We start from the raw sequence: 27,308 nt of genomic DNA on the forward strand, positions 1-27,308 counted from the left end.
CATGCAGCCGGGAGAGCGGTGTGCTGACCACATGCCCCTCCATATCCACATCCAGTGACACCTGTGGGATGAGGATGACACGGTGGCGGTCGGTACCACTGGGGCTTCCAAGCCCTGTTCGGACGGAGTTTACTTTAGGGAACTCTCTCAGGCCGAATGAAAATACGCTTGCAATTTCAATCAATACATATAATTCCAAATACATATATGCTCACTTTCAAATCAAATAAATCTTTGCAAACCTTTTTTATGTAGAAACACTGTCCCTTATAAAAAATCTAACAATTTCCAGTTCACTTTTGATTTTTTATTAACTAAACATCACTAACTTCGATTAACTTAATATGACTAATTTCTGAAACAGTCACTCGAGGTTCAGTTGCTTCAGTTATTTGTTTACAATTTGATACTGTTTCTGACAAAGCATCAGTTACTAAATTTTCACTTTCTTCATCATTCCTTCAGTAGTACTGAGTTTTCTGTGTGAATCTCATTTTTTCGGTTTCTTCAAGTTTGATAACTTGCTTATCAATTTTTGACCTGTCTTTTCAGAAGTTTTAACTGAGTTTTAGAGTTTTTCTTCTTGATTTTTCATGGAATTTTCGAGTCATTCCCAGAGTTCTCTAAGAAACCCCATCATCCTGATTTCATGGTCAGTAATATTTACCCTGTACTTTCAATAGACAGTTCACCATCACTATCAACAGGTGCAGTGCCTAATAATAAAGTGAATTGACTTTCTCTCAGTAGACTCATTTCTAAACCATAATCATTTGAATGAATCTGTGACATCTGAAATATCTTTCATTGATAATCTTTTCTCTTGTAATTCTGTCAGTTCGTCATGTGATTCTGACTAAAGTTCATCGTTGTTATCTCTCCTATGAGAACACTAACATATTTCCATGTTGCTTAATAATGTGACATTTCCTCTGTTGGCACTCATGGATCAAATCTTACTGATATTTATAATAAAAATATCTGTTGTGCAACTTCATATTTTCACAACACAATGACTGTTCCATAAAATTTCGAGCATGCAACAATGTAAATTTTACTTCTTCTTCTGATATTCTGACTGTATACCATCCAGCCATCTTCAGAGTGAGCCAAGTGACTAAGGCTTCAGCACTTGCTCCATCGTTTTAAATCCACTGGCCACCCCACTGTGCATGCCACCACAGCTGCACAAGGCGCTAGGTGTTACACGCTTCACCCACTGTCCCTGCTGTCGAGGGTACCGGGCGCGGCTGGGCCAACCTCCCCCAAGGGGAGTGGTGAGTTCAGCGGCGTTCACGGCGCATGACGCGGAGGGTCAATGTGGAGGCTAGCCATGTGGCATCGCCTGCTCTGCCTGTGAGTGGAAATGTGGCCGCTCCTTCAACAAGGTCTGAGCAGGCACACGAGGGGGGGGGGGGGGGGGGGGTTATTAGTTATTGGGAGCTCCAACGTTAGACGGGTGATGGAGCCCCTTAGGGAAATAGCGGAAAGGTCTGGGAAGAAGGCCAGTGTTCACTCTGTCTGCTTGCCTGGGACTCTCATCCGAGATGTGGAGGAGACCCTGCCGGAGGTGAAAGAGAGCACTGGGTGCACCCGACTGCAAATTATTGCTCATGTCGGCACCAATGACTCCTGCCGTCTGGGTTCAGAGGCCATCCTCAGTTCGTACAGGCGGTTGGCGGAATTGGTGAAGGTGGAAAGCCTCGCTCTTGGGGTGGAATCTGAGCTAACTATTTGTAGTATCGTTCCCAGAACCGATTGCGGTCCTCTGGTTTGGAACCGAGTAGAAAGAAGGCTTAAACCAGAGGCTCAGACTATTCTGCAGTGATCTGGGGTGCAAATTTCTCGACCTCCGCTATCGGGTGGAGACATGTAGGGTCCCCCTGAATAGGTCAGGCGTGCACTACACGCCGGAAGCGGCTACAAGGATAGCGGAGTACGTGTGGAGTGCGCATGTGGGGTTTTTAGGTTAGAGAATTCCCTCCCTAGGCCCGACAAGACGCCTCCTGCGGTGCGGCAAGGTAGGAGTAGGCAAAATGCAACAGGGAATAACAATATTAATGTGCTAATAGTAAACTGCAGGTGTGTCTATAGAAAGGTCCCAGAACAGATCTCATTAATAAACAGTCACAATGCCCCTATAGTACTAGGGTCAGAAAGTTGGCTGAAAGCAGACGTAAACAGTAATGAAATCCTAAACTCAGATTGAAATGTATACCGCAGAGACAGGCTGGACAGTGAAGGGGGAGGCGTGTTTATAGCGATAAGAAGTGCAATAGTATCGAAGGAAATTGATGGAGATCCGAAATGTGAAATAATATGGGTGAAGGTCATGGTTAAGGCAGGCTCAGACACGGTAATTGGATGTCCCTATAGGCCCCCTGGCTGAGCAGCTGTTGTGACTGAGCACCTGAAGGATAATTTGAAAAATATTTCGAGTAGATTTCTTCACCATGTTATAGTTCTTGGTGGAGATTTTAATTTGCCAGATATAGACTGGGAGACTCAAACGTTCATAACAGGTGGCAGGGACAAAGAATCCAGTGAAATTTTTTTAAGTGCTTAATCTGGAAACTACCTTGAGCAGTTAAACAGAGAACCGACTCGTGGCGATAACATATTAGACCTTCTGGTGACAAACAGACCCGAACTATTTGAAACAGTTAAAGCAGAACAGGGAGTCAGCCATCAAAAAGTGGTTACTGCATCGATGATTTCAGCCATAAATAGAAATATTAAAAAAGGTAGGAAGATTTTTCTGTTTAGCAAAAGTGAAAAAAAGCAGATTACAGAGTACCTGACGGCTCAACACAAAAGTTTTGTCTCAAGTACAGATAGTGTTGAGGATCAGTGGACAAAGTTCAAAACCATAGTACAATATGCGTTAGATGAGTATGTGCCAAGCAAGACTGTAAGAGATGGAAAAGAGACACCGTGGTACAACAACCGAGTTAGATAACCACTGCGGAAGCAAAGGGAACTTCACAGCAAACATAAACATAGCCAAAGCCTTGCAGACAAACAAAAATTACGCAAAGCGAAATGTAGTGTGAGGAGGGCTATGCGAGAGGCGTTCAATGAATTCGAAAGTAAAGTTCTATGTACTGATTTGGCAGAAAAACCTAAGAAATTTTGGTCTTACGTCAAAGCGGTAGGTGGATCAAAATAAAATGTCCAGATACTCTGTGACCAAAATGGTACTGAAACAGAGGATGACAGACTAAAGGCCGAAATACTAAATGTCTTTTTCCAAAGCTGCTTCACAGAGGAAGACTGCACTGTAGCTCCTTCTCTAAATTGTCGCACAGATGACAAAATGGTAGATATCGAAATAGAGGACAGAGGGATAGAGAAAAAATTAATTGTAGAATTTTGGTACACGTATTATGTTCGAGTATAATGACTTTTCTGGAGACTAGAAATCTACTCTGTAGGAATCAGCATGGGTTTCGAAAAAGACGGTAGTGTGAAACCCAGCTCGCCCTATTCGTACACGAGACTCAGAGGGCCTGAGACATCGGTTCACAGGTAGGTGCCGTGTTTCTTGACTTCCGCAAGGCGTTCGATACAGTTCCCCACAGTCGTTTAATGAACAAAGTAAGAGCATATGGACTATCAGACCAATTGTGTGATTGGATTGAATAGTTCCTAGACAACAGAACGCAGCATGTCATTCTCAATGGAGAGAAGTCTTCCGAAGTAAGAGTGATTTCAGGTGTGCCGCAAGGGAGTGTCATAGGACCGTTCCTATTCACAATATACATGAATGACCTTGTGGATGACATCGGAAGTTCACTGAGGCTTTTTGCAGATGATGCTGTGGTGTATCGAGAGGTTGTAACAATGGAAATGCAGGAGGATCTGCAACGAATTGACGCATGGTGCAGGGAATGGCAATTGAATCTCAGTGTAGACAAGTGTAATGTGCTGCGAATACACAGAAAGATAGATTCCTTATCATTTAGCTACAGAATAGCAGGTCAGCAACTGGAAGCAGTTAATTCCATAAATTACCTGGGAGTACGCATTAGGAGTGATTTAAGATGGAATGATCATATAAAGTTGATCGTCGGTAAAGCAGATGCCAGACTGAGATTCATTGGAAGAATGCTAAGGAAATGCAATCCGAAAACAAAGGAAGTAGGTTACATTACGCTTGTTCGCCCACTGCTTGATTACTGCTCACCAGTGTGGGATCCGTACCAGATAGGGCTGATATAGGAGATAGAGAGGATCCAACAGAGAGCAGCGTGCTTCGTTACAGGATCGTTTAGTAAACGCGAAAGCGTTACGGAGATGATAGATAAACTCCAGTGGAAGACTCTGCAGAAAAGACGCTCAGTAGCTCGGTACGGGCTTTTGTTAAAGTTTCCAGAACATACCTTCACCGAAGAGTCAAGCAGTATATTGTTCCCTCCTATGTATATCTCGCGAAGGGTCCATGAGGATAAAATCAGAGTGATTAGAGCCCACACAGAAGCATACCGACAATCCTTCTTTCCACAAACATTACGAGACTGGAATAGAAGGGAGAACCGATAGAACTACTCAAGGTACCCTCCGCCACACACCGTCAGGTGGCTTGCGGAGTATGGATGTAGATGTAGATGTCGACTTCGATTGGTGGCAAAGAGGTACAGCGTATGCGTAAAATTAGATCTACGGCTGCAATATCGATATTGATACATCACTGCGAGCTGTACCATTGCGACGTCTTGTTTATTACAGAAAGTGCCTGATTCCATGATTTGTCCAAGCTCAAGTCGACACCTGCATTAATTAAATTTGTCGCCAACCGAATTTCAATTGCTTCTTTCTCTACTGAGCCCCTGAAAGATGAAGTCAAGGCTAAAATTTCGATGTTATCTTACACCATAGAGTGTCCCGTGTCAATAGAGTGCTCTGTCACTGCCGATTTGTTTTCTTGTAAGAGCTGGATGTACGCACAGTGATCTGTGCAAACAGATGTATGCACTGTAACTCTCCATTGCACATTTTTGATGTGGTTTCACATCTTCGAATACATATTTAACTATGTTATGATGATTTGAAAATGGGCCTTGGCCTGAAACTAGTCATGGAGTGAATAAAAAAATTAAATTTGCAATTTTGGACTGATTTTTTGTTGCTGACCCACAGCTATTCCAGCATGCTGGAAGTCTGTAAACAACAATAACAACATGATTGTCCTGTTATGAATCTGCGACATCTCTCTGTCAGTTGTCAAGGAATGCGAACTCTCCTTGTCAATCGGGTGGTGACTTTCGGTTTCTGTGACGGCTCCCTGTGGTGCGAAGGGTCGTCTGTCTGCCTGCCACAAAGTAAAGTAGAGTAAAGTGTGATAGTTTTTATCAGTGATGTTACATACACACCCGCTCCCTGTTGTTGCCACCACTCAACTCTAGCAATGTAATATTTCTTAAGAATTGTCTACAGCCATCTCATTTGTGACCATTCATCTTGGCCTTCACCACCTGATTCTAACCAGCAATGACACCATAGTTGCTGCCTCAAACTTATCAGCCAATCAGGGACAAGGGAAATGTTCACTACCTTATTAGAGTCTGCTTCCTTCAGCCAATACGAAGCGAATCTGCTGTCTCCAGGTGGATTGTAACGCTGTAACTTCTCATCAGGATGCCTTCACCTTGTAAAAGGTCACCCAGCAGTAGGGTTTGCTACATACTGCGTAATATTACTATTTGAGGGATACTCATTTGTCATAAATGTTTCAAAGCCAAACTTTGCATTTGTTTCTATACAACATGGCTCCACTTTGCATGAAAGTTAGTCATTGTATGTCATGAGAGTGAACTTTTTTTTTTTTAGCTTTTCTTTGTTGTTCCTACGTCAAGCCATTTTCATTAGCATTTTGTGAATCTTCAATTTTTTAAGTTGCTTATATACAATAGACACTTCATAGGTTTTAGATCCACTAGCTACTGCTACCTGCCTGTAACATCTCTATTTATTTGCTGATTTTGTGGTGTCGTAAAGGTAGCCACATGAAACTGTGGATCATAGAGCTAGAAATTGCTTGCTTGCTTTCTGAAACAGGAAGGCGGTAGTATCTAGAGAAGACGTCTTCTATCTTTCTGAAACAGGAAGGCGGTAGTCTCTATTTTTCTTTTTCAAAAATTATAAATCTCTGGTGGCATCTTTTTTAAAGCCAATAATCCCATTTGGATTAAATAAGGACTTTGTTTTTTTAATGTAGTTGTTATCATATATGACATCTGTATTATCTTTATCACGTTCAGTAATGGTAACTTCACCCATTTCTAGTTTTTATGAAGGTTACTCAATATCTGAATACTGTTCCATTGGCGTTTTTCTATTTTAAAAGCTGTATTAGTTTTGACTGATCTACCTTAGCTACTTCAGTGACTAATTTATTTCCCCATTAATTTCTTTGATTTTATTCATCCTAAGATCAAGTAAAAAAATGTATTGAAAGACTTTAATATAGCTTGTTGCTTATTGGTCAATGCAATTTGTGTAAGACTAATTACTATGTCATAGAACATTTGTACTTTCTGAGTTTCTTTTCAACTGTTTTCCATATATGTTAGATATATTTTTTTCATGTTAAACTACATTCCTTTCACTACTGTGTAATCTGAAAAACCACTTAAGGACCATATTTACTTCCCCAATTCCAATGCCACTACAGTCATTTCGATAGAAAAGAAGCATCACATCATACCCCCAAACTAACAAATCTACAGCAAATCAGGTATTTTTCGCTCATGATACATAATGATTAGGCAAGAATAAGTTCATTAACTTACTGAAGAATAAGAAAAATCATTTGCAAAAATTTAGCTTTAAGTAAAGGAAACTAGTAGCGGAAAATTTTTGAACGAAACAAATTAAATGTACACACCCTCGGGAAACATGAACTAAAAAATATAGGAATAACCTCTGCTTAACTATGCTGGTAAAAAAGCAATGACAGTCTGCTTACCACGACAAAACGTACACAATTATATGACTACAGACCGGATTTACGAACATTTAGCGTTTTCTTGAATTATACGTAAAAAAATTTGAAAGAGTGACAACACACACTAATACACGTATTTACTGCATATTCTTTGCAGAACTAGCCGTTATTGCACGCCAAATAACTTATCTTTAAGTGAGCACAAAACTTGGGCGCCTCCTTGTTACGTCGACCTTCCGTTCAGTTCCGTTGACGTCCAGTATGAACCGACCTCTAAGCGAACTAATGATTCTAAGTGTTATTTACATGACCAAACGAAACATTAACAATCATAATAATTATAACAGTCTAAACTAATGCAAAAAAACTCTCTAAAAATTAGGTACGTACATTTTGGGCGTGTTTGTGGTGATAACGTCTTTTTATTTGCATATCTCTGACGAGAGTAGAGTCACATGTTCCGTTATGGAAATCTTTGCTCAAACCTACGTACTACGTAGTCGATATTGATGGCGTCGGAACAGTGCGAGTATTTGCGACCAAAAACGAGGGATTGAACGTCGATATCTATTTGTCAAAAGTTGATTATATCGGAAATATCGCGGTAAATTTTGAGTGATAAACAATTTAAAGTTACAAAGTGTTTACACTTTTTGTAGTTTTTCTCGGTATCACTTCATGATATTAACTTCAACGTATATGAAATGTGTGGCATCCATTTTGAAGTGAATTGTGCGTTTTAAGATTGCCTAGACAAGCGTAGTGTAGTGTGTTGTGGAGCGACAATGTCAGTAAATTAAACACTTGGGTGCCGTTTTCTATGAAAATGATTGTGAAAGTCATGCTTCGAAGTGTTAGGCGTGTGTTGTATGTAGTGTAAACATTAAAAATGGATTTCCTTTAAATATTATGAGGAAACCAAGAGATGGATTCAAAAATACAAATGCAGATGATGTTAGCAAAAATGATGGAAGAAAAACACACATTTACGTATAAGAAGTTGGTTGTGCCGATGTCAATGAGGAGTATTTACTGGAAGTATTTCGGATTCCCTGCTACCGATGAGGGAGATATTTTGACGAAGGTAAAAATTGTCTGCATACTTTGCAAGACGCAAATAACATATAATCGAAACACCAGTAATTTAAGAATGCACTTGCAAAATAAACATGCCCACGAGTTGTTGGAGCTGGAGGCGTCAGCGCCGCCCCGTAGACCAAGCATGGATCCCAAGGAAAAGCGCGCAATGAAAAAGCTAAAGTTGCCTGGACTTTCACCACACATTTACACAACGGCTGTGGACGGCACCGTGCAGATTGAGGGAGATATACAGTTTATAACGGATCCAAATATAACTCTTCAGAATATAGACGATGATTCGTCTAGTAACCAGAATGTTCGTGTTGTCCTGAAGGGTAATACGCAAGGTATGAGCAATCAAAATGTTGCCATTATTCTTCCAGAAGAAAACAATTCTAGTAGCCACATCCATAGTATGGTGGATGGTAAGACAGTTTCTGACGCAATAGCAGAATTTATCATTTTAGATTTACAGTTACCTGATGTAGTTGAAGGTCGTGGATTTCAGAGACTTATAGCAACGCTACGTTCACCGTGTGAAATACCAAGTAAGACCAAGCTTGAAGAAGAAATAATACCCAAAATATATGATTCTTTCAAGGATCCTGCCATGTCAGCACTGTCAGGTATAAACAGTGAAATGTCAATGAGTATAGAGGAATGGAGCCTTGCAAGTGGTGAACCATATATCACTGTGTCAGTTCATTACCAGCCGTCTGTTGAGCCAGTAATGGAAACAAAAGTGTTATGTTCAATACACTGTGCTGCTGATATGGATTCGAATCAGTGGAGTATTACTTTTGATGCATTATTTCAAGAGTGGGACCTAAAGATAGATCATATTACTGCTGTTGTTATTGCGACAACAAGGGAAGAAATCCTTACAGCATTGTCGCATAAGGGCCTATCATTAGTGCCATGCCTTGTTCATAGTTTACAGGTAAGTTTATGAGTAATGAACTGTGCCATTCTTTGTCTAGTGTCCACCCTGCAGAATAACTATATTTATTTATTTTATGTCAAATGTCATGATGTTTGAGCATTGTCACACTGAAAGTGATTATTTTTCTACCTAACCTTCTTTTTCCTCTAACCAGTCTTCAAGGTATCATTTCTTGTTTTGATTTATTGGGTGAATTCTAAAAATGGAAGAACATGTTTGTATGTTTATGTTGTAGGAGAAGTGTTTTAATACTTTCCATTTGTTGTGCCATAACAAACTTAAGAGGTTATATTCATTACGGTACAACAAATGGAAAGTATGAGGACATTTCTCCTACAACATTGCTTATCAGAAGTCTTACTTGTGCTCTTTGTAGCTTTCAAATAAAGCAATTAGTTTAATCTCTCTCTCCCCCGCCCCCTCCCCCTCTCCCCCCTCGCATCCGTCTCCGTTATGGATGAGCTACCCATTCCCAAAATTCTCCTGATAAAAATAAATATCAAGCATTTGCCGTCTATACTATCAACCTGTCCTGCTCATTTCGTTTCATGTTATTTTGCAATGTTATGCCTAGATATTTAATCGCTGTGACTGGTCAAGCAGTACGCTACTAATGTTGTATTTGAACATTACAGAATTGTCTTTCCTACTCATTTGCATTGCCATCCATCACACCAACTAGAAATTCTGTCTGCAGGGGACAATTATTGAACTATATTAAATATATTCATCATAACTTCTGAACAGTTTGTGTTACGATGTTCAAACTGCACATTTGGCCATAGGACGTGGTAGAAATTAGTTCACGCTGTATGGTTAGGTTTAGCGACGAAGCCCACTTTCAATTGGATAGGTTCATCAGTAAGCACAGTTGAAACATTTGGAGGACTGAGAATCTGCATTTCACAATTGGAAAGTGTCTTCACCCTCTGTGGGTGACTGTGTGGTGTGCAATGTCCAGTCACGGAGTAATCAATGCAATGTTCCGTGATGTCACAGTGACTACCAAATGGTACGTGAAAGGTTTGGAATGTGATTTCATCTTCGTTATCCAAAATGAGCCTCATTTCAACATAATGTGGTTCACGTAAGATGGAGCTCGACCCCGTCAAAGCAGGAAAAAACTGTTTGATGTCCTGGAGGAGCACTCTGAGGACCGCATTTTGGCTCTAGGGTACCCAGAGGCCACAGGCATTGGCATTGATTGATTGCCACATTCTCTGGATGTGAACACAAGTGACTCCTTTTTATGCGGCTATATTGTACAGCAATAACCCCAAAACCATTGCTGAGGTGAAAACAGCCATTCTAGAGGTCATTGACAGGATCGATGTTCCAACACTTCATCAGTTCAAACAGAATTTCAATATTCGTCTGCGCCACATCATCGCAAATGAGGGCAGGCATATTGAATATGTCATCATCTAAATCCATAGTGTTTACATGTTGAATAAAGTGTATGGACACTGCAGTTTGTAACTAATCTATGTCCCCCCCATATGATTCATTCATTGTCACCCTGTAAGTCATCTTGACTAGTCCCACAGTCACTCAACAATGACACCTTCCCTTATACTACAGTGTCATTAGCCAACAGCTGTAAATTGTTGCTCACCGTTTCCAAAAGATCATTTATGTATACAGTGAATAAGAGCTGCCCTGTCACACTTTCATGGGGCACTCCTGATGATACCAGTGTTTGTCACCACACACACACACACACACACACACACACACATACACATGTAAATATTTTCTTTAATGATGTTGCAGCCATTTGACTGCAACAATTTTTATTAAATTGTTATACAGCTCAGATTTTGCTGTATTTCATACCAGTCTGATATATTTTGACATATAGATAAGTTAATGTACTTGTAAATGGCCAAAGGCCGAACTGTGGATTGTATAACAATAAAATAAAAATTATTCAATTGCATAAATGTTATGTGCATGTTACCTCTATTTTTTGTGCAGGAGAACAACCACATAGTCTTCGGTATCTTCGCTGCTACTGTTCTCATCATCTGATAAAGAAATTACAATATTGTGAATGGGTTCTTCTCTTACACTTTCTTCTGTGTTTGACCTTGTAATCTCTTTCCACCCATGGTTCACGACGTTCTTCCAATTTTCTGGCATTGTTCAAGTGACAGCCTTATTTACCAGCCTCGCTGTGTCTCGCAAAGTAAAGGTTTTGTTTCGCTCCACAACGCCTGCTTTTATTTGAGCCCAGATAAGTTCAATTGCATTGTAATTGCAGTGGTACAGTGAAAGACATATAACGTTTTGGCTGTGGTTTTCTGCTACTGTATCAATCACATAATGCATCTTCTGTGGCTTGTATCATTACACTAATTCCAGAAGTTCCACTTTCTGCATATTCTGTTCAAAGTCTATTTTACTACCTTTCAACCAAATGACTATTTCATCTCTCTTTGCAACAGCCGGTGGTGCCTTATTTAATTGTACAGAATGGTACGGCATATTGTCCATTACAAATACACTACCAGAATTGACATTTGGTAGCAAACCATCTCCTCGCTGTAACCTACAGTTTTTATTATTATTATTCAAACATCATAATAGCCCACACACAAAACCGTACATAGAGCCAGCATGAAGCATAATTAGTCGCCCTCCCTTACCAGTTCCGTGGCGCATGTCGTCTGTCCATGCAACGGAACATGCATGATGCACGTTGACCCATGTTTCGTCAATCAGTATTACCTTTTCCGAATTCACTACTGGCAACTCGCGCAGAAAACGACATTTCCATGCTACAATGTCTCCACATTCCATTGAGAGAGTTGTTGTTCTGCCTGTGAACTAACCAGTGTCCTACAGTGATGCCATCAACTTTTTAAGTGTCAGATACTACTTCCTCTTGTAGGACGCGTCTGTTTTTTGCCTGATAAAACGTTCGTCAAAGTTGTCCGTTTCGGTCACACGACACAATCTCTTTCTTGATTATCCAGGTGTCACAATAACAGTTTCGCAGCCAAATTGGCAGCGTCTTTATCATTTGTGACTCTCTTCACTGTCGCTGTAGAGATGTTCAATGCTTCTACCACTCTGTCAACCAGTTTACTCACTGATGTCAAAGGCCCACCATTGTCCCTTCCTCTTTCAAAGTAAACATGCAATCTGCATATAAATTTGCATGTTTGGGATTTCAGCGTAGCTCCTTTCGCTACAGCTCTCTCCTCTGCACTACAGGTAGCCATTTTCCACTTACACACGGCAAAAAACTCACAGAAGTAACAGAATGCACACACAAACCTGAGCATAGCACGTGGTTGCCCGGCACAACTGCAACGCTGGGACATTGCCACAGTAATGTAAACAAAAGCTCATGATCTCATTGGCCGTCATGGATGCGCGAAGCACGTGAGCCAAGGCCATGTCAACTGTCAGAGCTCTTCCCTCGCCGTGTGGAGTATAGTGTACTTCAGAGATTTACTAACTTTAGCAACAATCGTCACTATTGCGGCATGGTGGTCACTAATTCCTATCTTTACACAGACACTGTCAATAAGGTCAGGCCTGTTTGTAGCTGTTGTTGTGCTCTTCAGTCCAGAGACTGGTTTGATTCAGTTCTTCATGTCACTCTATCCTGTGCAAGCTTCTTCATCTCCTAGTACCTACTACAACCTACATCCTTCTGAATCTGCATCGTGTGTTCATCTCTTGGTCTCCCCCTACGATTTTTACCCTCCACGCTGCCCTCCAATACTAAATTGGTGATCCATTGATCCCTCAGAACATTTCGTACCAACCAATCCCTTCTTCTAGTCAAGCTGTGCCACAAATTTCTCTTCTCCCCAATTCTATTCAGTACCTCATCATTAATTACATGATCTACCCATCTAATCTTCAGCATTCTTCTATAGCACCACATTTCGAAAGCTTCTATTCTCTTCTTGTCTAAACTATTTATCATCCATGTTTCACTTCCATGCATGGCTACACTCCAAATACTTTCATTAAAGACTTCCTGATACTTAAATCTATACTCAGTGATAACAAATTTCTCTTCTTTAGAAATGCTTTCCTTGCCATTGCCAGTCTGCATTTTATATTCTCTCTACTTCGACCATCATAAGTTATTTTGCTCCCCAAATAGCAGAACTCCTTTACTACTTTAAGTGTCTCATTTCCTAATCTAATTCCCTCAGCTACGCCCGACTTAATTAGACTACAGTCCATTATCCTCGTTTTGATTTTGTTGTTGTTCATCTTATATCCTCCTTTAAAGACACTGTCCATTCCATTCAACTGCTGTTCCAGGTCCTTCGCTGTCTCTGACAGAATTACAATATCATCGGCAAACTGCAAAGTTTTTATTTCTTCTCCATGGATTTAATTTCCTTCTCCAAATTTTTCTTTTGTTTCCTTTACTGATTGCTAAATATACTGATTGAATGACATTGGATTGAATAACATGAGGTTACAGCCCTGTCTCACTCCCTTCCGAACTACTGCTTCTCTTTCATGCCCGTTGACTCATATAACTACCATCTGGTTTCTGAGCAAATTGTAAACAGCCTTTTGTTTCCTGTATTTGACCCCTGCCACATTCAAAATTTGAAAGAGAGTATTCCAGTCAGCATTGTCAAAAGCTTTCTGTAAGTCTACAAATGCTACAAACGTCGGTTGGCCTTTCCTTAATCTATCTTGTAAGATAAGTCAGAGGGTCATTATTGCCCCACGGGCTCCAATATTTCTACGGAATCCAAACTGATCTTCCCCGAGGTCAGCTTCTACCGGTTTTTCCATTCACCCGTAAAGAATTCATGTTAGTATTTTGCAGCCGTGACTTATTAAACTGATAGTTCAGTAATTTTCACATCTGTCAACACCTGATTTCTTTGGGATTGGAATTATTATATTCTTCTTGAAGTCTGAGGGTATTTCACCTGTCTCATACATCTTGCTTGCCAGATGGTTGAGTTTTGTCAGGGCTGGCTCTCCAAAGACTGTCAGTAGTTCTAATGGAATGTGGTTGGCTCTCGGAGCCTTAGGTCTTTCAGTGTTCTGTCAAACTCTTCACGCAGTATCGTATCCCCAATTTCATCTTCATCTGCATTTTCTTCCATTTCCATAATATTACCCTCATGTACATTGCCCTTGTATAGACCCTCTGTATACTCCTTCTACCTTTCTGCTTTCCCTTCTTTGCTTAGAACTGGGTTTCCATCTGAGCTCTTGATATTCATACAAGTGATTCTCTTTTCTCCAAAGGTCTCTTAATTTTCCTGTAGGCCGTATCTATCTTACCACTAGTGACATAAGCATCTACATCCTTATATTTGCCCTCTAGCCATGCCTGCTTAGCCATTTTGCACTTCCTGTCGATCTCAATTTGAGAAATTTGTATTCTTTTTTGGCTGCTTCATTCACTGCATTTTTATATTTTCTCCTTTCATCAATTAAATTCAATGTTTGTTCTCTTACCCAAGGATTTCTACTAGCCCTCATCTTTTTACCTACTTGATCCTCTGCTGCCTTCACTACTTCATCCCTCAAAGCTACCCATTCTTCTTCTGCAGTATTTCTTTCCCCCATCCTTGTCAATTATTCCCTTATGCTCTCCCTGAAGCTCTGTACAACCTCTGGTTTAGTCAGCTTATCCAGGTCCCATGTTCTTAAATTCCCCACCTTTTTGCAGTTTCTTCAGTTTTAATCTACAGTTCATAACCAATAGATTGTGGTCAGAGTCCACATCTGCCCCTGGAAATGTCTTACAATTTAAAGCCTGGTTCCTAAGTCTCTGTCTTAGCATTATACAATCTATCTGAAACCTGTCGGTATGTCCAGGCTTCTTCCATATATACAACCTTCTTTTATGGTTCTTGAACCAAGTGTTAGCTATGATTAAGTTATGCTCTGTGCAAAATTCTACCAGGCGGCTTCCTCGTTCATTTCTTACCCGCAATCCATATGCACCTACTATGTTTCCTTCTCTCCCTTTTCCTAGTCTCGAATTCCAGTCACCCATGACTATTAAATTTTCGTCTCCCTTAACTTCTGAATAATTTATTTTATCTCATCATACATTTCTTCAATTTCTTCGTCATCTGCAGAGCTAGTTGGCACATAAACTTGTATTACTGCAGTAGACGTTGGCTTCGTGTCTATCTTGACCACAATAAGGCGTTCACTATGCTGTTTGTAGTAGCTTACCCGCACTCCTGCCCAACTAAGGAATTTGAATTCCACACTCCAATATATAGTACGTCAGTTTTCTTTTTTCTGAGAACGATGTCCTCCTGAGTAGTCCCTGCCTGGAGATCCGAATGGGAGACTATTTTACCTCTGGAGTATTTTACCCAAGAGGACTCCATCATCATTTAAACTTACAGTAAAGCTGCATACCCTTGGGAAAAATTACGTCTGTAGTTTCCCCTTGCTTTCAGCCGTTCGCAGTACCAGCACAGCAAGGCCATTTTGGTTAGTGTTACAAGGCCAGATCAGTCAGTCATCCAGACTGTTGCCCCTGCAACTACTGAAAAGGCTGCTGCCCCTCTTCAGGAACCACTCATTTGTCTGGCCTCTCAACAGATAACCCTCCGTTGTGGTTGCACCTACGGTATGGCTATCTGTATTGCTGAAGCATGTAAGCCCCCCTGCCAACAACAAGGTCCATGGTATTGTTGTCCATGGTTCCTGGTTTGTAGTTTTGAGGCCTAAAATTCTTCCCTTGCACTTGCATTGCTCAACTATTTGTTAAAGGCACTTTTCTGAAAATTCTGTCTAAAGCACTTCGCCAGATTGTCTTTCTGTACCACCTGCTGTGAATCTATCGGCATCTCAGTATATACTCAGTAGATTTAAGTCACCACCAGCTAATATAACGTAATATGGGTATTCCTGCACTACTGAATGCAGACTTTCCTTGATTGGCTGGTAAAAACATCTGTAATCACCTAGGGCTACTACTCGTGTCTAGATGTTTCACACCAGACTCAATTTCGCCTTGACAGTCACAATATTTTTGTCATCAGTAATGAACATTCCTCTCTATTGTATCTGATCTGCCTTTTCAATGTATGCTCCATGCCTCACTAAATGTTTTGTAGCTTTCTACTTCAGGTTTCAGCGAGCTCTCGGTTCCGAGAAGCTAATGCTGCACATTTCATTCATTTCTATTTGGGAGTATCATGAATTTCTGCTCCTTAAGGTAAGTTCAGGCCAGCCAGTATGTCTTGTAATACAGAAAGAAAAGTACAACATTTAAAATTATAGTATGCAGGCATCTAGTGTGGATGTATTATTGTTCATTCACTATGAGACGCATACCAGTAGTGATCATTTCTGTGCCCGAGGCTAGACGTTTATGGCTCAATTTTATTATAACCCTCTGAAACAACTGGATGAAGCAGCTAGCACAACTGTCATGTTTTGTTTTGGTTTCATCCATATCCCAGCGATCTGTTATAGTATTACTCTCCCATGCTACATTTTCACCAATTTTCTCCTGTGGGAGCTTAGAAAAGGCTTCATAGCAAGAACTCCATGTTCGAGCAGGAATTCAGAAGACAATGAACAAGCAGTGACATTCAAGAATCTGGCATTGCTTTACAAATAGTCCCATATATCTGACATTCCAGAAACCATGAGAGTATCTCAAATGTTTCTTTTATTTTTCCATAAATTCTGTCATGATGCTGGGAACACTATTTTGGGGGGGAGGGGAATGTTCATACAATGTGGCAATTTATAACAGGGCACAGCTTATTTTAGGAGTCATCTAAATCCAATCCTGTCTAGAAGAGATAATAATATTTTTTGGCTTCTGTGTCATTTACATACCAAAACAATTTCCTTCCAAATAATTCTGACAGTTCATTTCTTTTCTGCCGATGTTGAAGACAACCTTATACCAGAGGTGGTGAAAGCTGGTGTAGGCACAGCAGTGGCTATCCTTTATTAATTGCTTGGAATTTAATTGGATGTTTCTTTCTCAAATAATTTTTCGTAGCGGAAGTACCTATTAAATGATAAAAATATTGGGTTTAGGATAGATTAGATATTTACTATTTGTTGTGAGTGATTTTTTATTATTATGTTTCACAAAAACATCTGTGCATCCCAAACCAGTTTACTTAAACGATTTATTCAGTAAATAGGCACATACTTGGCAATATTAATCATCATATCTAGGGATATTCAAGTTGTGGATCAGTGTTACAAAGCAATTCGAATCAACAGAATAAATAACAAGCTAAGTCTTTGGTAAACAGCTGCTTTTCTTCCTTCTCTGCCACAAGAAATATGAATTTTATCCAACAAACAAATGGAAAACTTATTATTGTCACTGGTTATATCCACGCATTCTCTGATGACATTTTTTTGTAATTTATCTTGCAATTAACAAATTATTTTCAGTAGTTATCTCATATAACAAAAATTGAATGTGATCACAATTCACAACAAATAGAAGTCAGGTCAGTCAGTATATCATTCACTTGGTTCACTTGTGAACTAAATTGTCTGAATTTACCAAAACCTGCGTGATCATCCACGCTGATCTCCGCAGGCTTGCTCAGATGTACATGGTATGGCGTGCTTTGGGATGATGTTCGGCCGAATATCCAGCCACCGGCTATCCATCTTACAGGATGGCCAGACATTCAGTGTCTGGTCAGAGTTATACGTGTAGTCTCTAGTTGCAATACTCCTGAGATGAAAAATTAATTGGTGCTGGTGCAAAAAAGTATGTTTATCAGATTTTTGCTGTGTTATCATTGGATGCAGGTATAGTTATAAGTTAGAGTGCTGTGCAATACCACTGGTTTAGGGCACTAAGCAAGAAAATTTCTCTGTATATATGTGCAAGTCAAATAATTAGATGAGTCAAAATGCCCTGACATCATGGAATACTGTTGTTTTTGGATCACCACAGTAGCAAGTAAAATGGTATATTGACGAACTTGACTATTTTATTTGCTGCAAATTGTGATCACATTCACTTTTTGTTGTATGAGGTAACTACTGAAAATAAATTGCTTATTGCATGATCACCACTGATCGAATCAAGTCGTCATCATCGGATGTGAGTCTTGAGTTCTGCAGTACTGTACCATGAACCATTTACAGTAACAAGGAGACAGAATGGCTGACCAGTAATTACTTTCAGGATCTGAAATCCCAATTACTGCCAACAAACAGAAGTAGAGAAAAACTATCCTAGCTTCTGGAATTGTTAGCTCCTTTCTCTGGGAAAGAGCGATATTTTGAGCAAAGTTAGAAAGGAGGGGCAGGTTTTTGTGTCCCCTTGTCCCTGCAGCAAGTGACTCCCTCTCTCAACTTGTGGTCTAAGTACCTGCACCTTCCTTCAAACTTTTGGGTACCTATATCTCCTTCCTCCCTGAGAAAGTAGCTGATAGCTCATAAAGCTAGTATTATTTTTGCCTACTTTTGTACATGTCTAACAGCTTTACTTCAAATTTTGCTCTTAAAGGAAAGTATTAGCCATCCATTCTGTCTCATTGTGATTTTACAGCTTTATGAAGTGTATTTTTCTTTTGAATATGAAGTATGTTACAATCTTTGCCAGCTCCCTAAGATCTTTTTATGAACTCATTGTGCTATTACCTGGGTACATACAAGGATTGCAACTTAAATAGTGGCAACTATTTATTCACAACCAATACAAAAGAGTTACATGTTTGCACCTGTTACTGTCCTTCAAAGTAGTCACCAGTGTTGTGTAGAACCCGTTGACAGCGATGTGGAAGGAGTAGTATACTGTTAGCAGAGCCTGTTCTGTTGATGGTGCAAATAGAGCGGTCTGCTGGTTGTCGAAAATCTCTTGAACAGTTCTGAAGCGAATGCCACGAAGTGGATGCTTCATCTTCGGAATCAAATCAGTCACAAAGACATACATCCAGGGAGTATGATGGATGGTACAGTACTTCCCTGTCCCATCAACTTAACAGAGCAGCCACCGCATGCCCTGTATGCACCCATGCATTGTCGTGAAAAATGATGGGTCCGGTTGCGCAGAAAGTATCACTGCTTCTTTCGCAAAGCTGGTCACAGGTGATGCTTCAAAAACGAATCATAATACTAGGTGCATTGGCGGTCTGCCGTGGAGGTACATAATGTGTTAGGATAACACCATCTCAGTCGTACATGAGAATCACAATAACTTTAGACTTCTCCATTCACACCATCAACAGAACGAGCTCTGCTAAATGAACCACGCCTTCCACATCATGGCAATGAGTTCTACACACAGTTGGTGACTACTTTGAAGGACAGTAACAGGTGCAATCATGTAACTCTTTTGTATCAGTTGTAAATAAATAGTTGTCACTATTTAAGTTCCAACCCTCATATTTTATAGTCCTGAATAATCAGTGACAAACAGCAGTCTGTGTCTTGTTGTTCTGGTCTTCAGTCATGAGACTGGTTTGATGCAGCTCTCCATGCTACTCTCTCCTGTGCAAGCTTCTTCATCTCCCAGTACATACTGCAGCCTACATCCTCCTGAATCTACTTAGTGTATTCATCTCTTGGTTTCCCTCTACAATTTTTACCCTCCACGCTGCCCTCCAATACTAAGTTGGTGATCCCTTGATGCCTCAGAACATGCCCTACCAACTGATCCCTTCTTCTAGTCAAGTTGTGCCACAAACTCCTTATCAAACGATTTGCAACTCCAGTAGTAATATAAATATGCTAGAAAGCTCCAGAATACTCCACCAAACTGACCTGCTTTTGTAGAAGTTTCACTAGAGTTTCTTCCTTGTCATCTTTTCCTAACATCTCTGTTTAATACTTTCCTGTTTACTTACTACTGCAATGTTTAATGTAATATTGCAGTGCCTGTATTTTTAAGAAGAATGATGCAATTTTCCTTCGGACACGCATATACCCGTAGGCGTTGCAGTATTGTATGTATTGACCAATACCAAGCAGCGACTTTCAGTTAAAATGTTCTTCCTTGTACAGGAGTTACATAATGTGTCTACGAGTACAGATTGTGATGCAGGAACGACAACATACACTCGCATAAAGCAGGAAATCTGGGTTAGAGACTCAGTCCAGCACAAATTTTCGTTGTTATCATTCCCTTACACAACTGGCAGCTTGTAGAGTTAGGTAGTTAATAAGTTACATCATTTAAATGATCCTTCTATTAAAATGATATGGAATGAGTCAGCTTACAGAATAAGTATACATGTTTAGTTTTAACCTTAATTAACACATTATGTTTTTATTCTTACTCATTTAAGTACACTTTCTTGCTACTAGTTTTTAAATAGAAAGTCGTCTGTGGAATAGGAGTTGTTCAGAAGAAATAGTTGCTTTGCTACCTGGCAGACTTTTATGTTACGTTGCAAATGATCAAAAAGCTTTGTTGCTTGATTCTGAACTCTTTTCTGAGCTGTTGACAGTTTTGATAATAGGTAATAAAGGCAATTTTTTCCTCTAATGTTGTATGTGTGGAGATCATTATTCTTCTCGAATTGCAATGGCATACTTATGATGAATTTCATTAATATATGTGTTGTGATGATGCAGTTAAATACATAACTCCTTGGCAATGTACCTACATGACAACAGCCAGTGAACACCACATTTTATTTTTTCTGCTCGCTTTGCTTTTGTGTAATCGGTACTTCCTTTCTAAGTGGTGAGTTACCACTGAAAATTATTCCACGAGACATTATTGAGTGAAAATATGCTAAAATGTTAGGAGATTGCTTTGTTTGTTTCCGAGATCAATAATTATACAAAGAGCAAAACTAGCTGAACTTGAGTGTTTGAGAAGCTCAGTAATATGCTTTTTTCCAGTTCAAATTTTCATCAATATGAGCACTCAAAATTTTGGATCATTCTACTCACTGACTCTTGTTCATGTTGTACATAAATTGTTTGTATGACTTCTTGTACAGAATTTAATAGCGTCCTCTTTTTTTTCCAGTCAAAATTAAGGGGGAATCTATTTTCAGAAAACCACTCAATAATTCTTCAAAAAACATCATTAACAATATCTTCTGTTGCTTTCTGTTTAATAGGATTTATTATTATAACAGATCTGCTGGCCAATATCTTATAGTTGGAATGAATGAGTAGACTCCCCCAGAGTAGTTTCTAGCTCAGCTTTAGTATAAGTTGGATTAAGACCTTTCATATTAATGTATTGTATTACACAACAATGACCAGTTGTATCCATGTTTACAGGTTTACAGATGTGCTGAGTGTGTTCACTGTTGATTGCTGTGAAACAAATATCAAACAATGTAACATCATCAAACCTCGAACTTAAGCTTTACAAGGGCGGCAGTTTCTTCCATAGTCATTTGTTTGAAACAACCACCACTATCTGTACTTTAGGTCGGATGTTTCCGAGACAACCGTTTCACTTAACAATCTCTGTACCACTGGCATACTTCGAGATGCAGTGTGGGAAATGAAATCTCCTGTTGCAGTGACAGTAATGACGTTGGTGGCATTTGTTGCACACCACCACCATTCCCAATTTATTCAGAAGTTCAAACGTATTCCAGTCAACATTGTCAAATACTTTCTGTGATTCACAAATTACCTGAAGAGAAACAGTCTATCGTCTTTTTTTCCCCCAGTTGTCCCTTCTGTTATTACAGGTAAGATCAGATTTATTCCTCGAGTATCTTTCCCTTTCGTTAACTGATTAATTTTTATGTAGTGCCCCTGTGACTTTCCTTAACTCTCACCTGCACACTATTCCTATCAGCAGTTGGCAGATGTGAAATGTCAGGCAGATAATGTGATAGGTCACACATTTATCTGTGTTTTCACTTTATGTAGCAATGTAATGAAAATTATTCTGTGGGAATCTGGTGACACAAGTCTTGCATCATAAAATATATTAAATAAAAATTTTGAACGTTTACCAATGTTTTGAATATGAACTGATGATAAGGTTATATAATTGTACCAAATTAACCAGTAACAGGCCTTCTCTTTATGGATACGGTTTTGCTGCCTTTAGACAAGACTCTCTTTGCAGAGCAAATATGTGAATATTTTTGTTGACATTGTCTTTTTTATTGGACAAGTGGATGCTTCAAGATTTTACTTTGGGCAAATATTAAAGCTTTTCAGCCCCTCAGGGGACTCTGCATTTAGTTGTTGGGTCCCTGAGCTGCCCACAATACCGTAAGCTCTGAGTGTGCTTCAACGACCACCGTAAGGCGCGACGGTGGAACGTTGTACAGTACAGAGCCCGGAAATCTTGGCATAACTGCCTGGGTCGCGAGGATGGTATAAACCCCTATAAAAAAAAAAAAAAAAAACCCTCAATCTCAAGCTTTGCTGCACGCCAAGGAGATGCATGGCTGTTGAAGTAGAACAGTTGCTATCGGGCAGCCTGTGGGGAACCTGCCAACCCCCAGTTGTATTAGGCTTAACCAAGCAAACGGGGCTCTGTCTGGGTGGACACTCCTTCTCCTAGCTGCTCGTGGGACCACCATGAAACAAAATATGAATAGTGCGCAAGCACGAGTCTCTAAGAAAGGAAAGTTCAATGCTTTACAGTATGACCCCCAATTGTTCCCTTCCTTGTCCACACCAGGGGAGGAACAGCTGTCTAAATTACCTGGTGAGACGTATTCTCCTCGATTTCTGGTTTGCAGCCGAACAGATGAGAACTCATTTCTGACCACAAAGCGTCAGTTTTTTGTGGAAAATTTAGAGGACAAGTTTGGAGAAGTTGAGGGCATGTCTAAAATGAGGTCTGCAGCAGCCCTCATACAGACAGCATCCCTGGCACAGTCACAGGCATTGCTTGCTTCTGACAAGCTCGGTGATGTTGCAGTCTCCATTACACCTCATAAGAGCCTCAATATGGTTCAGGGACTTATTTTTCATCTTGACCTGTTGTTGCAGTCTGACGACGAGCTCCGAGCAAATCTGGAATGCCGCGGTGTCCACTTTGCACGATGTGTCTTCAGGGGACCTAAAGATAGTAGGGTCGCCGTCGGCACCTTCATCTTGGCTTTCTAGGGAGACACCCTGCCCAAGAAGGTCAAGGTAATGATATATCGATATGATGTTAAGCCTTACAACCCTCCCCCATGCGCTGCTTTAAGTGCTGGAGGTTTGGGCACATGTCATTGGGATGTGACGCCAGCCCTACCTGACGGGATTGTGGATGTGCCTCCCGCCCCAACGTCCCGTGTTCGCCGCCCCCTGTTTGTGTCAACTGCGGACAGAAACAGTCACCTTGCTCGTCAGACTGTGTGGTTTATCAAAAAGAACGGAAGATTATGGAGTATAAGACCTTGGACAGGCTGACTTACACAGAGGCTAAACGCAAGTACGACCGACTTCACCCTGTGCGCATTTCATCGACGTTTCCTGCAGCAGCTTCGATGTTGCCATCCCTGGCTACGAGCCCCCAAGCTCAGCTGCTTTTTGAGGGCCCTCCAGCCCAGCTGTCTATTCCTGCCCCCCCCACCCAGGTAGTTGGGGAAACACCCTCTTCCGTTGCTCCCCTGTTATCAACATTGGGAGTAACAACCCTTTCTTCTTTGGGGACTTCAGTCCCCACCTCTGTGCAGGAGAAGTGCCTACCTCCTCCAGCTCCCCTCACGTGGAAGGGATCGCTTGGTGCCCTCTCTTCCACGGTTACTGCCCCTCCAGATGTCAGCCAGTGGCTGAAAAAGCCACCACCTGAGGGCCATAGGGCTTCCAGGTCTTCCTTGGTCCATGAGACTGGGTCGGAAAACGATACGTTGCCACTATAGGTTTTCGCACCTCCCCATCTCAGGTGTGGTCATGGGTTCGGCACATTTTTGGCTTTCGCCCTCATGCATCTGTCCCTTGCCTTTCTCTTCGGGCTACACTTTGTACTGACCCAATCGCCATCGCCAAACATCTGGCAGAGTACTTTACTCGTATTTCCGTGACAGCAGGCTACAGCGCAGAATTCTGCGCCATTAAAGAGCAGGCTGAGCGTACGTAGTTGTTGTTTCACACGATACAACATCCCATTTAGTGAATGGGAGTTCCTAAGTGCCCTTACAGCTTGCCCCGATACCTCTCCAGGTCCAGACCGAATTCACAACCAGTTTCTTCGCCGTCTCGACGCACTGTCAGGGTGAATTACTTGACCTATTTAACCGCATCTGGATGGAGGGCATATTCTCTGATGACCTCGATGTTTAACCCCCATCAAACCCCAAAACCAACCAACCAAAGCTTTTCAGTATTACAACAGACTTATTTGCTTTATATTGTGGACACACAATATAGGTGTAAAATTCAAGTAATTGCAGGGCCATTCCTCATGATAGACTGGCACAGTCACAACAATTTCCTGTGTGATTTTAATTTTTATTGGAGACTAAATGTTTGTATATGTTGGAACTTGATGTACTGTAGTAAAAAAAAGTATTATTTCTTTATTATAGAATAAAAAATAAAGAAGTACCTCACTTAATACAACAAAATTTATAAATTATCACATTTGTGGTGTAACAGGACTCATAAAAACAAATACTGTCATCCTTCTGAGTGTGAGGTGGAATTCCTGTGAAAGTAATTATTGTTAGTAGCATTTCTTTTTAGTGATACATTATGGATGCTACTTGGATATACAAGTCACATAAATGCAATAGCTCAAATGATTAATATATTAAAAATATACCAGGATTTGAATTTTAATAGTGGCAACTATTTATTTACAGCTCGTACAAAATAGATACCTGTTTCAAAGTTTTACTGACCTTCAAAGTAGTCACCAGCATTGTGTATAACCCATTACCAGCAATGTTGAAGTCGTTGGATACTCTTAGAAGTGCCAGTTATGTTGACAGTTCGAGCAGCACGGTCTGTTGCCTGACGGATTTGTAGCAGTACTGAAGGAAATGCCGTGAAATGTTTCCTTCACTTCATAAATCAATTTGAACTCGCAAGGGCTTAAGTCAGGGGAGTGCAGTAGGTGGTGTAGCACTTAGCAGCACCATCAGTCAAACAAATCAGTAACATCTTGCACTTTACCTGCTTGAGCATTGTCCTGCAAAATGATGGTCAGGTCCTGCAGAAAGTGTCATCACTTATGTCTCTAATCTGGTATCAGGTTGTGTTCCAAAAATGAACAGCATAGATACATGACACTTTCTCTGCAGGACCTGGCCATCATTTTGCATGGCAATGCTCAAGCACTTCCAGTGCAAGCTGTTACTGATTTGTTTCACTGATGGGGTTGCTAGGTGCTATACCACTTACTGCACTCCCCTGATGTAAGCCCTCGTGAGTTCAACTCGATTTCTAAACTGAAGACGGAAAAAGGAATGTTGAGTGTGATACATCTCGACCATTGGGTGCCATACATCACCTTTTCAAGTCTGGGCAAAGATCAAATGAGTTTTTGGGTACCAGACCCCAACAGGTGTTCCTGGTGTTAACATAAAATGCGTGTTATCTACCGACACAAACGCTATTTCAGAGCACTTTGCTGAGCACTATGCTCGAGCCTCTGCGTCAGAGAACTACCCCTCATCCATTCGCACCCTCAAATGGCAGATGGAAAGGAAAGTCCTCCTCGTTCATGGCATTTGCTTCAGAACTGCTACAAATTTGTCGGGCAATAGACCGCACTGTTCGAACTGTCAACACATCAGGCACTGCTAAGCTCCTACAAAAATGCTGATGACTACTTTGAAGGTCAGTAAAACTTTGAAACACATATCTATTGCTCCCTCTCCTGCGGGTCCGGGGGTTAGAATAGGCGCGAGGGATTCCTGCCTGTCGTAAGAGGCGACTCAGAGGAGTCTCACATGTTTCGGCCTCTATGTGATGGTCCCCTGTAGGGTTTGATCTCCAGTTTTCAAAATTTTCCCGAAGAGTGAACCAATTGGGGAAGTGTGCTTTACATGTTGCATTGAATCCATCCTGCACTGAGATCTTTAGCCCACTTTCTCGTCATATCATTGCAGTCCTGCACATTCTCCATCTCTTGGGCGAGGACACCTTTCTGGGTACGTTTTCCACCATGCCTATGCAGTGCCACTTTCTGTGCCGACAATGACTATGGACTTCTTTGCACCTCATATCCAGCACGGTAGCAAGTCAGTTGTGGTGGGGCCGCCGTGTACCGTGTTGGTTGTAGCCCCCTGACAACAGAGGGATCATCCGCTGATGCCTGCGCCATTAACTCCCCACATATGCCGAGGAGTAGATGCCTGTCACTCTAGGGCATTGGGACTCCCGGCAATGGCCCTCCTGCCAGGTGGCCTTTGCTGTGGCTGGGTGGCGCCCTAGAGGAGGGACCCTGGTCGGAGTGGGTGGCATCAGGGTGGATGACACGCCATGAAGCGTAGTAATTCATCTCTTGCTGGTGATCCGCTGCCAGCAGTCTCTAAGCTGTCAAAGTCTAACTTCAATGCCAGAAATATGACCCCCAGTTGTTCCCCTCCCTGGCCACACCATGGGAGGAACTTCAGGCTAAGGATGGCAGTGAAGTTTATTCGCCCCGGTACCTCATATGTACGAGAGTTGATGGGGGAATCTTTCATGTCCACGAAGCCTCAGTTTCTTGTGGAGCATTTGGAGGACAAGTTTGAGGAGTTGGAGGGCTTGTCCAAAATGTTCTCTGGGTCAGTTCGGATAAAAACAGCATCCTCTGCCCAGTCACAGGCATTACTCTTTTGTGGCAAGTTGAGGGATGTTTCTGTTACCAATACACCTCATAAGAGCTTAAATATGGTCCAGGGTATTATATTCCACAGGCACTTTCTTTTGCAGTCTGATGATGAGCTGCGTGCCAATTTAGAGCGGCGAGGTGTTCATTTCGTCCAGAGCGTTCATTGGGGTCCGAGGGATAACCAGGTTGCCATCGGTGCCTTCGTCTTGGACTTCAAGGGTGACACATTGCCTGAGAACGTCAAAGTGATCGTGTACTGCTGTGACGTCAAGCCAAATATCCCCCCCCCCTCCCCCCCGATGCAGTCCTATAAGTGCTGGAAGTTTGGCCATATGTCTTCCTGCTGTACTTCTAGCCCCACTTGTCGAGATTGTGGACGTCCATCGCACCCCAATACTCCATGCGTCCCGCCACCTATCTGTGTCAACTGTGGAGAGCATCATTCACCTTGCTCGCCAGACTGCAGGACTTTACAGAAAGAGAGGAAAATTATGGAATATAAGACCCTGGACTGACTGGCTTACACTGAGGCTAAGAGGAAATTTGAGTGCCTACATCCTGTGGTTATGACAACCTCATATACTGCCGCTATGCATCGGGGATTCCTCGCTTGTGAGCCCGAGAGAACTGCAAGGCTTCTTCAGCTTCTCTCGCTAGGAAGGGGTCCCTTGGGTCACTCCCTTCCCTGGTTCCTA

At 41.3% G+C, this 27,308-nt stretch overlaps 1 protein-coding gene across 2 annotated transcripts in view; it reads left to right on the forward strand.

Annotated features, from left to right (window-relative positions):
- The first annotated feature begins 7,165 nt into the window (after positions 1-7,165).
- The window catches only part of LOC126281995 (E3 SUMO-protein ligase ZBED1), a 59,816-nt gene continuing 39,673 nt past the window's right edge, over positions 7,166-27,308 (forward strand). Inside the window, exon 1 of one of the 2 annotated variants that reach the window (XM_049981390.1) lies at positions 7,166-8,966. In XM_049981390.1, coding sequence (XP_049837347.1) covers positions 7,872-8,966 — 1,095 coding nt within the window. In that variant the 5' untranslated portion in view covers positions 7,166-7,871. The remainder of the gene's footprint in view (positions 8,967-27,308) is intronic. The other variant, XM_049981384.1, reaches the window with a different exon arrangement.

Source organism: Schistocerca gregaria, chromosome 1 (assembly GCF_023897955.1).
Source record: "Schistocerca gregaria isolate iqSchGreg1 chromosome 1, iqSchGreg1.2, whole genome shotgun sequence".
Lineage (NCBI taxonomy): Eukaryota > Metazoa > Arthropoda > Insecta > Orthoptera > Acrididae > Schistocerca > Schistocerca gregaria.